This window comes from Choristoneura fumiferana, chromosome 23, assembly GCF_025370935.1.
Source record: "Choristoneura fumiferana chromosome 23, NRCan_CFum_1, whole genome shotgun sequence".
Lineage (NCBI taxonomy): Eukaryota > Metazoa > Arthropoda > Insecta > Lepidoptera > Tortricidae > Choristoneura > Choristoneura fumiferana.
The window spans coordinates 18,841,323-18,853,637 of NC_133494.1; the positions used below are offsets into that span (position 1 = coordinate 18,841,323).

Sequence of the window (12,315 nt, forward strand, 5' to 3'; positions counted from 1 at the left end):
CACGAAATATCGGGTCGGTATTATTCGTACCGGTAAATAGGGACAACCTGATTTTGTACGGCCTAATAATCGGAGCACACTTTTGACAGCAAGCAATCGATTCTCACGATTGATAAATAACCGAATATTAATAAATTTAGTAGAAAATAACTTAATTTGGTCCTGGCGCTTCGCCGGCCGCTGCCGCGTCACAATTGGACCTAGCACAACCTAACACAAATCTCTGGTCATTCGATTCGATTGGATTCCGATTATAACGACGTACAATAACAACCCGAGCATTAACAGGCCGAGCAAAATTTGGACACCCTAATAATGCACGACCTAATATTGTACACCTTGATAATTCTAACTAATCCAAGGAGGTCGGACGACGTGGCGTGGAGTCGCATTTAAGTAGTATGTTTCCGCCTTTTTCTTTTCATGGGGTGTCAGTCACACAGACAGTTGGTATTTGACAGTCGCTTTGACGTTCACTAACTGACAACTGACATTTGGCAATGTCGATTCGATAGTGTTGACTTGACAGGCAGTGGTTGGTTGGTAGTGGAAGCTTGAGAACGAAAAATTGGACGAACATATTGTTTTTTTTTTATATAGATTTGTATTGCTAAGTTGGGATCGTTATCTCACTTAGCAGCATCTGATGTAACGTCTGCCGTGCGGCTGTGCAAGGGCTGGGTGCCGACTGCGAGCCGACCCGGAGTCTCCGAGGAGCCAGGAGGCAGGAGGCAGGCGACAGGAGGCCGGAGGCAGGAGACGGAAGGCAGGAGGCAGCGCCGCGACTGACGCGCCGTGTTGTTGTGAGCCGACGGGCGCGCGATAGCAGCGGCGCCGGCAGTTTGCACTTTTCAGTATAAACAAGAATTTTCCCGAAGACATGCGCTCGCTGCGTCGTAGTGCTATTTCCTTATAGTGCAGAACTTTATATAGGTACGAATAATACTTTCTACAAATAATTTCACATTTCAACATATTCATTATAGTTTTTAAGCAATTTGTAAAGGTGTACTTAAAAACATCTTTAGTAAAGAACAGTAAAGACTAGGCTACAGTCACGCAGATACATTATTGACAACTTTTTATCATGGTTCTGTGTTTATCATTTTTAGACATTGCAACTGTTATGCTATGTTAGTTCATGGTAAATTCTGTGATAGATTAAATTCTTAATTTGGTTTTTCTTAGTCCAGCCAGACAATGACTATTATGTTTGTGTTTATGATAAATATAAATGAGACGCAGGGTAACATAGTAAGAGTGACTGTGAGTGAGGGGCTTCCTCACCAGTGGATGGGGCGGGCTGGCCAAGCCCGCTGGCTTGCCAGAGTCGCACACAGCCAGCCCACATGCCACATCCACATGCTGGTTACGATAGTTTCTAATTAATTTATGACATTGAATGTCATTGCAATTTAATTTGATTTTATTGCTTTGCTTTAAGTATGAATTCTGTATTGACTGGAATACCTTTTTGCAAAAAGGGTTATGATTCTCATGGCATAAGTATTTGGACAAGTAATGCAGAGGAGTCATTGTTATGTGCTATAATTGAATGAATGACTGAATTGTAAAAACTTGACTTACGTAATATTTTGCATGAACTATTTCCATTCAATAATTTTAAAACTCAAATTAACAGTTTTTCACTTTCTAAAGCTATTAATTACCTGTTCTTTCCATCCTAACATACAAGATTTTGAAACTAATTCCAATTGCTACTTGTTCAATGTCATAGATGTGTTGTGTTGGGAATTCCTACCGGAATTTATATTTCAAAAACCTGTTGGTATAATCTCATACCTCACTTCGAATATAAGGTTAAGTTAGTTAATTAGTAAAGTCAGCAACAAAAATATGAATACAGCCAAAGTGCAAAAAATATGTATACACAACCTTAATGTTCAGGCAATAAGGTCCTGTATACATATTTTTGGCACTTTAAATGTATGTATATTTTTGTTGCTGACTACTAATATTACCATTCAATGTTAAAAGTTAATGGACTGTTAGTTCATACATTCAGCTGTCAAAATGTAAGTGTTAACATTGTGTGGTGAAATTGGTACTAGATGTCTAATATGTTTGTAAAAAGTAATGTTACTTGTTATTTTTTTGTAAGGTATGTGGCAGGTTAGGTATACCACGCGCCATATAAATCTGCCTAAAAGTTCATTACTTAATACTCAGTTTTGACACATTTTTGAGATACATTTATTATGCGACGTCTTTACGTTACTCCCGGATTGCGTTTGAATTGCTTAACATATAGTGCCTATTCAATTATTGGAAGTAGTAAGGTATAGCTATTATTAAAATAAATTTTAAGTAGCTATTGAAACTAACTCATTGAAATTAAATGAAACAAACTTTATGTGGTAGCATATTTTTGGCATCAGGCATTAAATTGTTTGATTTATAAGGACATCATGTTTTCTCTACATACTTTTTTCTATGTTTCAAAAAACAAATGTTTATTTTCTTTTTAATATTCTCAGCTATTATACAAGACATTTCATTCCATGACAATTAAAAACAACATACTCTTTTTTTAAATCTTATGAATCATTCATTCGATCACGAAAATATATCTCTAACAACGACTCCACTGCACTTTTTCCAAAATTCAAAATCCCAACTCTAATGATAATGCATCCTTTTGCTTGTTGCAGGAGTGACCCCACATCGGCCTCACTGCTTGTGAGTATGGCAATTTCTTCTATTTGATTTTTTTAAAGTTTTCTAGTACTTTATAAAAGGTTGTTACTGAAAAAATATCAAGAATGTTGCGCAGAAAATTAGAAAATTGAAGAAAACTGACCAAGTAATCAAACTTTTCTAATGTAACCCCAGTGTGTTAAATTGTAACTTTGATTTTGATGTGATTAGAAAGAGAATCATAAAATTTGGTTTTCAAGCAACGTTAATGAAAATCATTCTGTAATTTTTGGGAATTTTCAATTATTGTTGGACCTCATGGTTTAGGCGTGTGAAGCCATGCCATGGGTGAAGGCTAGTAAATAATAATAATCCATCATGCACTATGAGACCCCCATGGCAACAAGTCCAAGTCTAAATATCCTTATTCAATTCAGAATTTGAGAATGTAACAAGCACTTCTGAAAGGTGAAAATCGACCACTGAGTCGGAACAGCCTCTGTTGGAAAGAAACTGGCAAGATACCCAACAAAAATAATACTAAAGCACTTGTGACATAATGATTTATAAAATGACAGAATTCAATGTTTCAATTAGAAACAAGTCAAGTCAGACTGTCGAACCATTAAGGTCTGTTTATTTTAACTCAAGAAAATATATTTTTTTAAACGAATCCACAGAGTTATTTAAGGTTGTACATCTTAACTTGTAACCAGGGCTTCAAATACACCGCTGTCAGTCAAACAGATTTAACATTAAATAAATCGTAATTAACGTTTAACGACATACCACTATTACTTATACTTTTTTTATAGGTATAAAAATTGTAACATTATGAGCTGTTCATAAAGTTAACATTATATTATTTTTGCTTCTTATCTGACTGTCCGGAGTGAAGCCTCGGTGTGCGACTTTGACTCGCACTTGACCGGTGTTAAACTTTCTTTTGGTTACGGAATGAATGTTCTTGTTAAAGACAGGAGTGTTATTTTCACTCAGACAGACTTCGAGAACCTTATAAACACAGTATAAATTTACAACCTCACAGCTGTTTGATAACGAATGCTGACATTTGTGCATTCGCAAATTGAAAGCACTTCACTGGTTACTTGGTAATAAGTATACAGTTGCTTAACAGCGGCGGGACGATAAACGGAAATGGAAAATTGGCCACACTACACTGATACGGGACACCGTATGCGAAAGTTGATATTTTTTAAAATTTTCGTGTCAGTGCAGTGTGGTGTTGTCAATGATTTCTTGAAGTGAAGTGTAGGTCTGTGTATGCATGCTGATATGCTCAAGTGTCAGTCAAAAAGTGTTAAATAGGCTGGCCGCTACAGTACTAAAGGCGGTATCAGACGGTTAATTTTGAGTGCTTCCCATTAGTTCCTTAGAACTGTGACGTCATGGTACAAAATAGGATTTATTTTCCCAAATTGTTCCATAGAACTACATAAGTACTAGCTTTTCACCCCAGCTCAGCCCAGCTTGCCAGTGACGCACTAGAACAAAGTAAGACTACTCTTTTCACCCCAGCTCAGCCCAGCTTGCCAGTGACGCACTAGAACAAAGTAAGACTACTCTTTTCCCACACTGTTCCATTATGAAACAAAATAGTAATTATATTCCCAAGTTGTTCTATAGATACTAGTATTTCGCCCGACTTCACTCCTTTGCAGGCGACCTTATCACAAAGTAAAAATTTTATCTACTTATCTAATCTATTTATTTTACAATAATTCTACTAACGTCAAAAAATAAAAGTTTCAGCTCCGTAGAAATATTTTTTTGTGTAGCCTGACAAGTTTTATTTGGCCCTGAAAAAGTGTCGCTACAAACAGTTTACATATCCGCTATGGAAATAATGTGCGTACGTCGTGTACAAGTAGTCTATAAAATGTCATTACCTACCAGTCAAGCCCGTTTAGGGGCATACATGTCCAAATGTCAGAACGTCCAGGTGTCACATTGTCCATTGTCAAAAAGTTCGAAGGTTATAATGCCTTAATGTCGGATAGTCCATATGTCCGAGAGTCCAGGTGTCACATTGTCCATTGTCAAAAAGTTCGAAGGTTATAATGCCCTAATGTCGGATAGTCCATATGTCCGATAGTCCAGGTGTCACATTGTCCATTGTCAAAAAGTTCGAAGGTTATAATGCCCTAATGTCGGATAGTCCATATGTCCGAGAGTCCAGGTGTCACATTGTCCATTGTCAAAAAGTTCGAAGGTTATAATGCCCTAATGTCGGATAGTCCATATGTCCGATAGTCCAGGTGTCACATTGCCCATTGTCAAAAAGTTCGAAGGTGATAATGCCCTAATGTCGGATAGTCCATATGTCCGAGAGTCCAGGTGTCACATTGTCCATTATCAAAAAGTTCGAAGGTTATAATGCCCTAATGTCGGATAGTCCATATGTCCGATAGTCCAGGTGTCACATTGCACATTGTCAAAAAGTTCGAAGGTTATAATGCCCTAATGTCGGATAGTCCATATGTCCGATAGTCCAGGTGTCACATTGCCCATTGTCAAAAAGTTCGAAGGTTATAATGCCCTAATGTCGGATAGTCCATATGTCCGAGACTCCAGGGGTCTCATTCTATTTTGGTTTTATTTAAACCTATTTCAATGGAATTGTTTTCGACTCGATCGCCTTTACTGTTAAGTCAATAAGAGCTGCCACTACGTAGACATGCATGCATCTGGATCTTACCGAGAATGGGCCTCAGGGTGTTAGATAATAGACTGGAAATAATGCAGATGAGCAATCTAGCTCTCTAATCTATTTCAGTTATATTTATCATTTACTCGTAGTTGTGTTAGTCACATCTTTATACAATGAGACATTATGGGATTCAGGCCTTCAGAACTAGGACGTTTAATCCTTCGGACTTTTTGACCATGGACTTTTTGACAATGGACTTTTTGACGCTAGGACTTTCAGACACTAGGACGTTTAATCCTTCGGACTTTTTGACCATGGACTTTTTGACGCTAGGACTTTTAGACACTAGGACGTTTCATCCTTCGGACTTTTTGACCATGGACAATGTGACACCTGGACTTTCTGACATTTGGACATGTATGCCCGTAAACGGGCTAGTTATCTGACGAAATATGGACGAAGACAAGTCGGCTTTTCGCTGATCGTCCCCGCCCCCGTCACCCTACCTAGCTGGAGTCTAAAACTTGATAATTATTATATACCTACTATATCAATATGAATATTACTTATTTACACGGTATTTTAGTCAAACTTATTATTAAATCAGTCAGTTCCAATTTTAATATTGAACCAAACAGTCGGGCTGTAAAAACGTATTACGTACCAATAATGTTGTTATAACAGGTGTTTTTATCATTATAGAGCCACTTTAGGTGCGTATTTTACTAATTAAAATATTAGTCTCAATAATAAAACGGCATGAATTTTATTTAATAGAAAAACTTGATAAGTACATGCTAAATCTAGTTTAAAGTCCAGTTTAGTCCTGCGAGAAAAATCGCGCAATTTGCATTATAACGTACGAATAGGTACCTACATAGTTGCATTTTGAGTGTGTTATTTATTATTTGGACTCCACTTAGATACATTTTGCAAACAAAAAAAAAACTGGTTCTACCAACGTACGAGTTAATGTAATAAATAAAAAAACAAAAATTCTGATCCTGACTGCCTTAAAATACTTTTCGTTTGTTTTGTTTCTCTTTTTTACTCGTAGTTAAAGCTAAACTGCAACTTTCCATCACTATTAACTAGTGTTTGCATAGCATAATACGCCCAATATAAAAATACAAGGAACAAAGCCGTTTTCCCAATATTTAAGGAGATGGTGTGAGCCACATCGCATCTTCAAGCCACCCCTGAACGACAGGACGGAGGGCAATTGCCTGATGGAGGTTGGTAACCGATTCCACAGCATGTTTTGAAGCTACTTGCGAAATTACCGTTTTTTTTGGGTTCCGTACATACGAGTGACAAAACGGAACCCTTATGGCACGACTCGTGTGTCTGTCTGTCGGTCTCTTACAGCAAATTTGCTCGGAATCTAATGGAGCTGGCCATGGCCACACTTATGCATTTTCTTTGGCCAGACAGTGTTCCCCGTATTGTATCGTTGAACATATTGTGAGCCATCGTTACTAGGTATTACGAGTAAGTAATATCTACTTCCAATTTTCTTGAGTTTAGGAAAATGAGTCATTGCCTGTACTGTACTAATTTTCTTGTCATGAAGTCCAAGGTCGGTAAATGAGTTTGTTACTGTATGGCGTGCTGGTCGTGCTGGCGTGCAGGAGCGCGGCGCGCGCACGTCGGGCGCATGCTGCGTAGGGGGGAGGGGGGAGGGGGGAGCTGGCGCTGCCAAAAGAGCAGTCAGCGGTATCGGCAATTTTTGAATAAATATTAGTTTTCTCTTACAAATATACAATTTTACTCGCAAATGTGATGAATAATATTGTATGTCGCACGGGTGGTACTAGAATTACGAACATCATTAAAGCCCTCAGTTTTGGACTTCGGGCTCTCGTTCGTAATTCCTTATTTACCGCCCTTAAGTAAGACAATGTACTACTATTGTAATGCATCGGAACCTCGGCGAAAGTGGTAGCGGGCACGGGCTTATAGTAGGTATAGAAGGTGTCCGTTTGGTTGCAGGCAGGCATGTGGCGCTGGGGGCGGTGGCGCGCGGCGCTGGCGCTGACGCTGGGCGCGCTGCTGGTGTGGGCGTGGCGAGGCGCGGGCGCGGGGCGGGGGCGGGCGCGGGCGCGGGCGCGGGCGCGGGGCGGCGCGTGGCGGGGCGCGAGCTGCCGCTGATCTTCATCGGGGGCGTGCCGCGGTCGGGCACGACGCTGATGCGCGCGATGCTGGACGCTCACCCCTTGGTGCGGTGCGGGCAGGAGACGCGCGTGGTGCCGCGCATCCTGCAGATGCGGCAGCACTGGGCGCGCTCGGCCAAGGAGAGCGCGCGGCTGGAGGCGGCGGGCGTGGGCAAGGAGGTGCTGGACAACGCGATCGCGGCGTTCTGCCTGGAGGTGATCGCGCGGCACGGCGAGCCGGCGCCGCGCCTGTGCAACAAGGACCCGCTCGTGCTCAAGATGGGCACCTACGTGCTGGACCTGTTCCCCAACGCCAAGTTCCTGTTCATGGTCCGCGACGGCCGCGCCACCGTGCACTCCATCATCAGCCGCAAGGTGACCGCCTCACGACTAAAGTATCAATCTCTTTTTTCTCTATCTTGCAGGAATTTAGACAGATCCTTTAATGTACCTCTATGATAATGATCACCATGGAATACTCGTCTGTAATATTTCTATCAAATTTCAAGTCTCTGGGTTCAGCAGATAGTTTCAACTAGACGACGATGAATGTTACGAGTCGAGCACTGCTCTTTTGATCTTTTGGAGCTGTTGGTAGACCGCTGGCTGGGTTCATACAAAACATAAAAAATTAGAAATCTCAAGACCGTTTATCAAGCTGTAATTTTTCCAATACTACCGACTTGCTAAAGTTAGGTAATAATAATCTAAGGGTAGGTATAATCGTTTGATAAGAATATCGACATTGTCATTTTTATAGTGCTATACATAGATACATAACATACGAGCATACGTCACTTACCGAGCTCAAAGTTCAATGACTGCTGCGCGGCGTGTGCGGCGTGTGCGCATGTAATTATCGCACTCTAGCTAATGAATAACTGAGAACGCGGCCCTCGACCCGCGGTAAGGCTCGGCTTACCGTACCGAGTCTAGATCTGGCTGGCCATGCGTCCACGGGCGGCTCTCGCTCTGGCTAGTATTGGAATCTCGTGAAATTTACCTCAAAAACCACGAGACATCACGTCATGTGGTACATGGATGGAGTTCACCGATCACAGATAAAAAAAGTTTAGATAAATGGCACATGACTTTATCACATTTCTCACCGGATTCCGAGCACCGCACCGACATGAAGGGGTTATATTTTTTGTCTCACAAGGGAGCAAAATGGTGTATTTACTGCGAGGGCGTAAATTGAATCCAGAATGTAGCGAAGGATTCTACAATAGAAATCTGAGCGTACCGAGGGATTCTAATCCTGAGCGTAATGAGGGATTCAAGCGTTAACGCACAAGATGAAAATAATTTTGCTCCCACCCTTGCCACTTTGCTCCCTGTCGCCAGGGAGGAAAGTGCAACTTTTCTGTTCAAGGCTTTTCTAAGTGTTTTATTGCAAAGGCCATTTTTTAAATTGATAATTGTAAAGCCACGCCATTTTCTATGCTAGTTGTTGTTTAATAATATTTAGAATTTTTATTTTCAAGTTTTTCAATGCTCGGTGTGAAAAGTTGTATCAGCCACTCGGGAGCAAAATTATTTTCATCTTGGGCGTTAACATTTGGATCTGCAATAGAATCCTGAGCGTAGCGAGGGATTCTAAAGTAGAATCCTGAGCGTAGTGAGGGATTCAAGTGTTATCCCAAGGTGAAAACAATAAAAGTGAAAATAAGTATTTGAAACGCAACGCGGTCGTCTCGAGTCTGTATTGATAGATGTCGTGTCGGCAGGTGACGATCACGGGCTTCGACCTGTCGTCGTACCGGCAGTGCATGAGCAAGTGGAACCACGCGGTCGAGGTCATGTACCAGCAGTGCAAGGCGCTGGGCGCGGCGCGCTGCCTGCCCGTGCGGTACGAGGCGCTCGTGCTGCGGCCCCGGGAGACGCTCACAGCCGTGCTGGCCTTCCTGCAGCTGCCCTGGACTGACGCCGTGCTGCACCACGAGCGGTACATCAACCAGCCGCACGGCGTCGCGCTCTCAGAGTACGTACACTGCACTACACTACACACTGCACACTACACACTGCACACACACACTACACACTACACGCGACACGCGACACGCACCTGACCTACCTCTTTGCTTGATATTTTTCATCACACTTGCTCGTAAACAGTGTCGAACTATGCAGGCTACCTTGGTTGAAACTCCCCAAATAAAACCCTCGACCTTAATGTGCTTCTCATGAAACCCGTGGTCGGTAAATGTGTCATTGCGCGTACTGCTGCTGCTGCGTGCGCTGCTGCAGGACCACATGCACACGCACGCTGCGGGACGGCGCTGCAGAGCGTATCGCCACTCTTTTAGAAATATAATTTTACTCGCACACTATTATGTCGCGTGAGCGTAATAGAATGAGGGCTATCGCTCACTAGATGGCGCACTGTGCGTGAGGACTCAGAGTCTGTTATTACGGCGTTAAAACACACCTTGTAGCAACACAGTGTTGCGGCCCGAGCCCCGTACATTAGTTCGGGAAATTGGGCTGCCAAATGTCACAATTAAACTGAAAAGACCAGATATGTCAAGCGTGAGCAATAATTCCAATATTGAACAGTCACATGCCATGGTATGCCCACTCTTAGTAGCTCACCCAAAAGCTATGAGATTTGACATAGACGGCGGTATTCGCGAATCATTACGAACATCGACTCATTAAAGCCCTCAGTCTTCGACTTCGGGCTTCTAATAGACTCTCGTTCGTAATTCCTTATTTACCGCCCTTAAGACACAATGTACTATAAAACTCATCTGTCTGTATCTGCTCCACGCCGATCCTTTGCGATTTTACGATTTCGAGTCTGCTGCAGAAAAAACTACTCCCTTCAGCATAGTGCTGAGCTAGTTATCGAAATTACCTGCATCGGATTGAACTTAATAAGTTTATCCCCAATTTTCGACGCTATATGTAGGTACATATTGTAGGTTTAGGGGCTGTTTCACCACCCGTTGATTGATTTTATTTGACGGATAAATATGTCTATTCGAACAAAACAAATCAATGGATGGTGAAACAGGTGATTCATATTTGAAAAGATTGTGCAATACAAAATCTTACGCATGCTTACCGGAATAAAGTTACGGCCAAGAACTAGCCGGATTAAAGGCAGTCGTAGCAAAACTAACTTTTTATCATATTTCGTTAAATATGCCTGTGCGCTTATTTCGGTATGAGTGTTAGTGTTGCAAGTAATGACGTGTGGTGTGTGTGTGTGTGCGGCAGCGTGGAGCGGTCGTCGGACCAGGTGGTGCGTCCGGTGAACCTGGACGCGCTGGACAAGTGGGTGGGCGCGCTGCCGGCCGACGTGCGCGCCGACATGGCCGAGCTGGCGCCCATGCTGTCGGTGCTGGGCTACGACCCGTGGGCCAACCCGCCGCGCTACGCCGAGCCGGAGCCCGGCCGCGCGCCGCCCCCGCCCCGCCGCCGTAGCCCCGCCCCGCGCCCCACCCTCTAACATGACTCTGTACTGTACCACCCGCGTTTCATTGCACCCCGCCACCGAAAACCGCCTCCCAGACGAGACACGTTCCGATGCCGGGACTCGGGAACGGGAAATCGAACACGCAGTCGGTTGCAAAAAAACTGACTTGAACCGCATTTTTCCCTTCTGTGAGGTATGAACAAATAAGAAGTATATTTTGAATAAGTATACCGCTGTTTGAATGCTCCGACGGTAAAGAGTTACGTAGAAAGTAGCGCCCTCATTAAATCTCTGCTCTTTACAAGTTGGCGTTTAGAGTTTCCGAGCCGTGGTCAGGGGAGCCCCCCTCCCTGCCACGAGCTCTCCCCTCGTACCTCTTGCTTGTGCGTCGTCGAGAGGAAGCGGAGGGTCCCGGCATCGATGGTCCTCCTGTCGCTTCTGTACCACGACCAGTTGTGTAAAACGTCATATTTATATTAACGCTATCATATTAAAGGAAACTTTGACTGAAAATTACTGTATGGAACGTAGAAATTGTTGTGAACAGCGGGAAAAATAAAATCATGGTGATACTTTGTTCCCTTTTAATTTGTAAAAGTTAACATCTGAAACCACGCCAGCTTCATACTGAACTGAGCTCGTTGGCGGCGCCGTCAAGCTTACGAGTGTTGGCGACTGTACCGCGAATGTGATTAATGTTTTCTGCTTAGCATATAATTACATCAACATTGTCAACTGCGAAAAAAGATTAAATTCAATCCTTTGTAGCTTTTCCCGTTTAGTTGTATTGCACAGTACCACGCCACGAGACTACCTCTAATCTAATGTCGGATGACAACAGAGCTTGTTTGAGCCCGTCTGCTGAGGCTGCGCCCCCGGGCCGTGCGCCGCTTGTCCCGCAGCCCTGCGCGCGCGCCGCCGCAGTAATAATTTTCTTGCGGCTCGCAAGTGTGTCAGGCACCTTCTTTATCGGTTTTCATTTTAAGTTTGCGTTCTCGAGAAGGGTAATAAAAACTTGAATTTACCTATTGTATTAAAGCAGGTACGATGTTTTCGCTAATAGATAAAACGCTCCATTGTGTTTGGCGCGTGTGCTGTTCGCACCAGTTGTACAATTTAGCAAACATGTACATGCGCCTTATAGCGATTCAATACTGTGCAAAAAATTATACCTATCTATACTAATATTATAAAGAGGAAAGCTAAGGATTTTTGGATGTTTGTTACGAATTAACTCAAAAACGAATGGACCAATTTTAAAAATTCTTTCACTAAAAATGCTAAATTATTCCAAAGTTCCATAGGCTACATACATTACACACAGTTATAGTACATTATAGTGCCATAGGTTATACATTCCGTAAATTAGGGTTCCGTAGGTACTAAAACTACAATAATGTAACTCAAAG

General features: G+C 42.7%; 2 protein-coding genes across 2 annotated transcripts in view; both read left to right on the plus strand.

Annotated features, from left to right (window-relative positions):
- Positions 1–12,315, plus strand: part of LOC141441077 (uncharacterized) — a 356,648-nt gene that overhangs the window by 85,122 nt on the left and 259,211 nt on the right.
- Positions 470–11,134, plus strand: LOC141440831 (protein-tyrosine sulfotransferase-like). Its single transcript, XM_074105392.1, is given in 7 exon segments — positions 470–933; positions 2,673–2,700; positions 6,495–6,564; positions 7,322–7,412; positions 7,415–7,857; positions 9,213–9,466; positions 10,708–11,134. Coding segments are annotated over 5 exon segments (1,026 nt in total). The 5' UTR covers positions 470–933; positions 2,673–2,700; positions 6,495–6,558; the 3' UTR covers positions 10,940–11,134.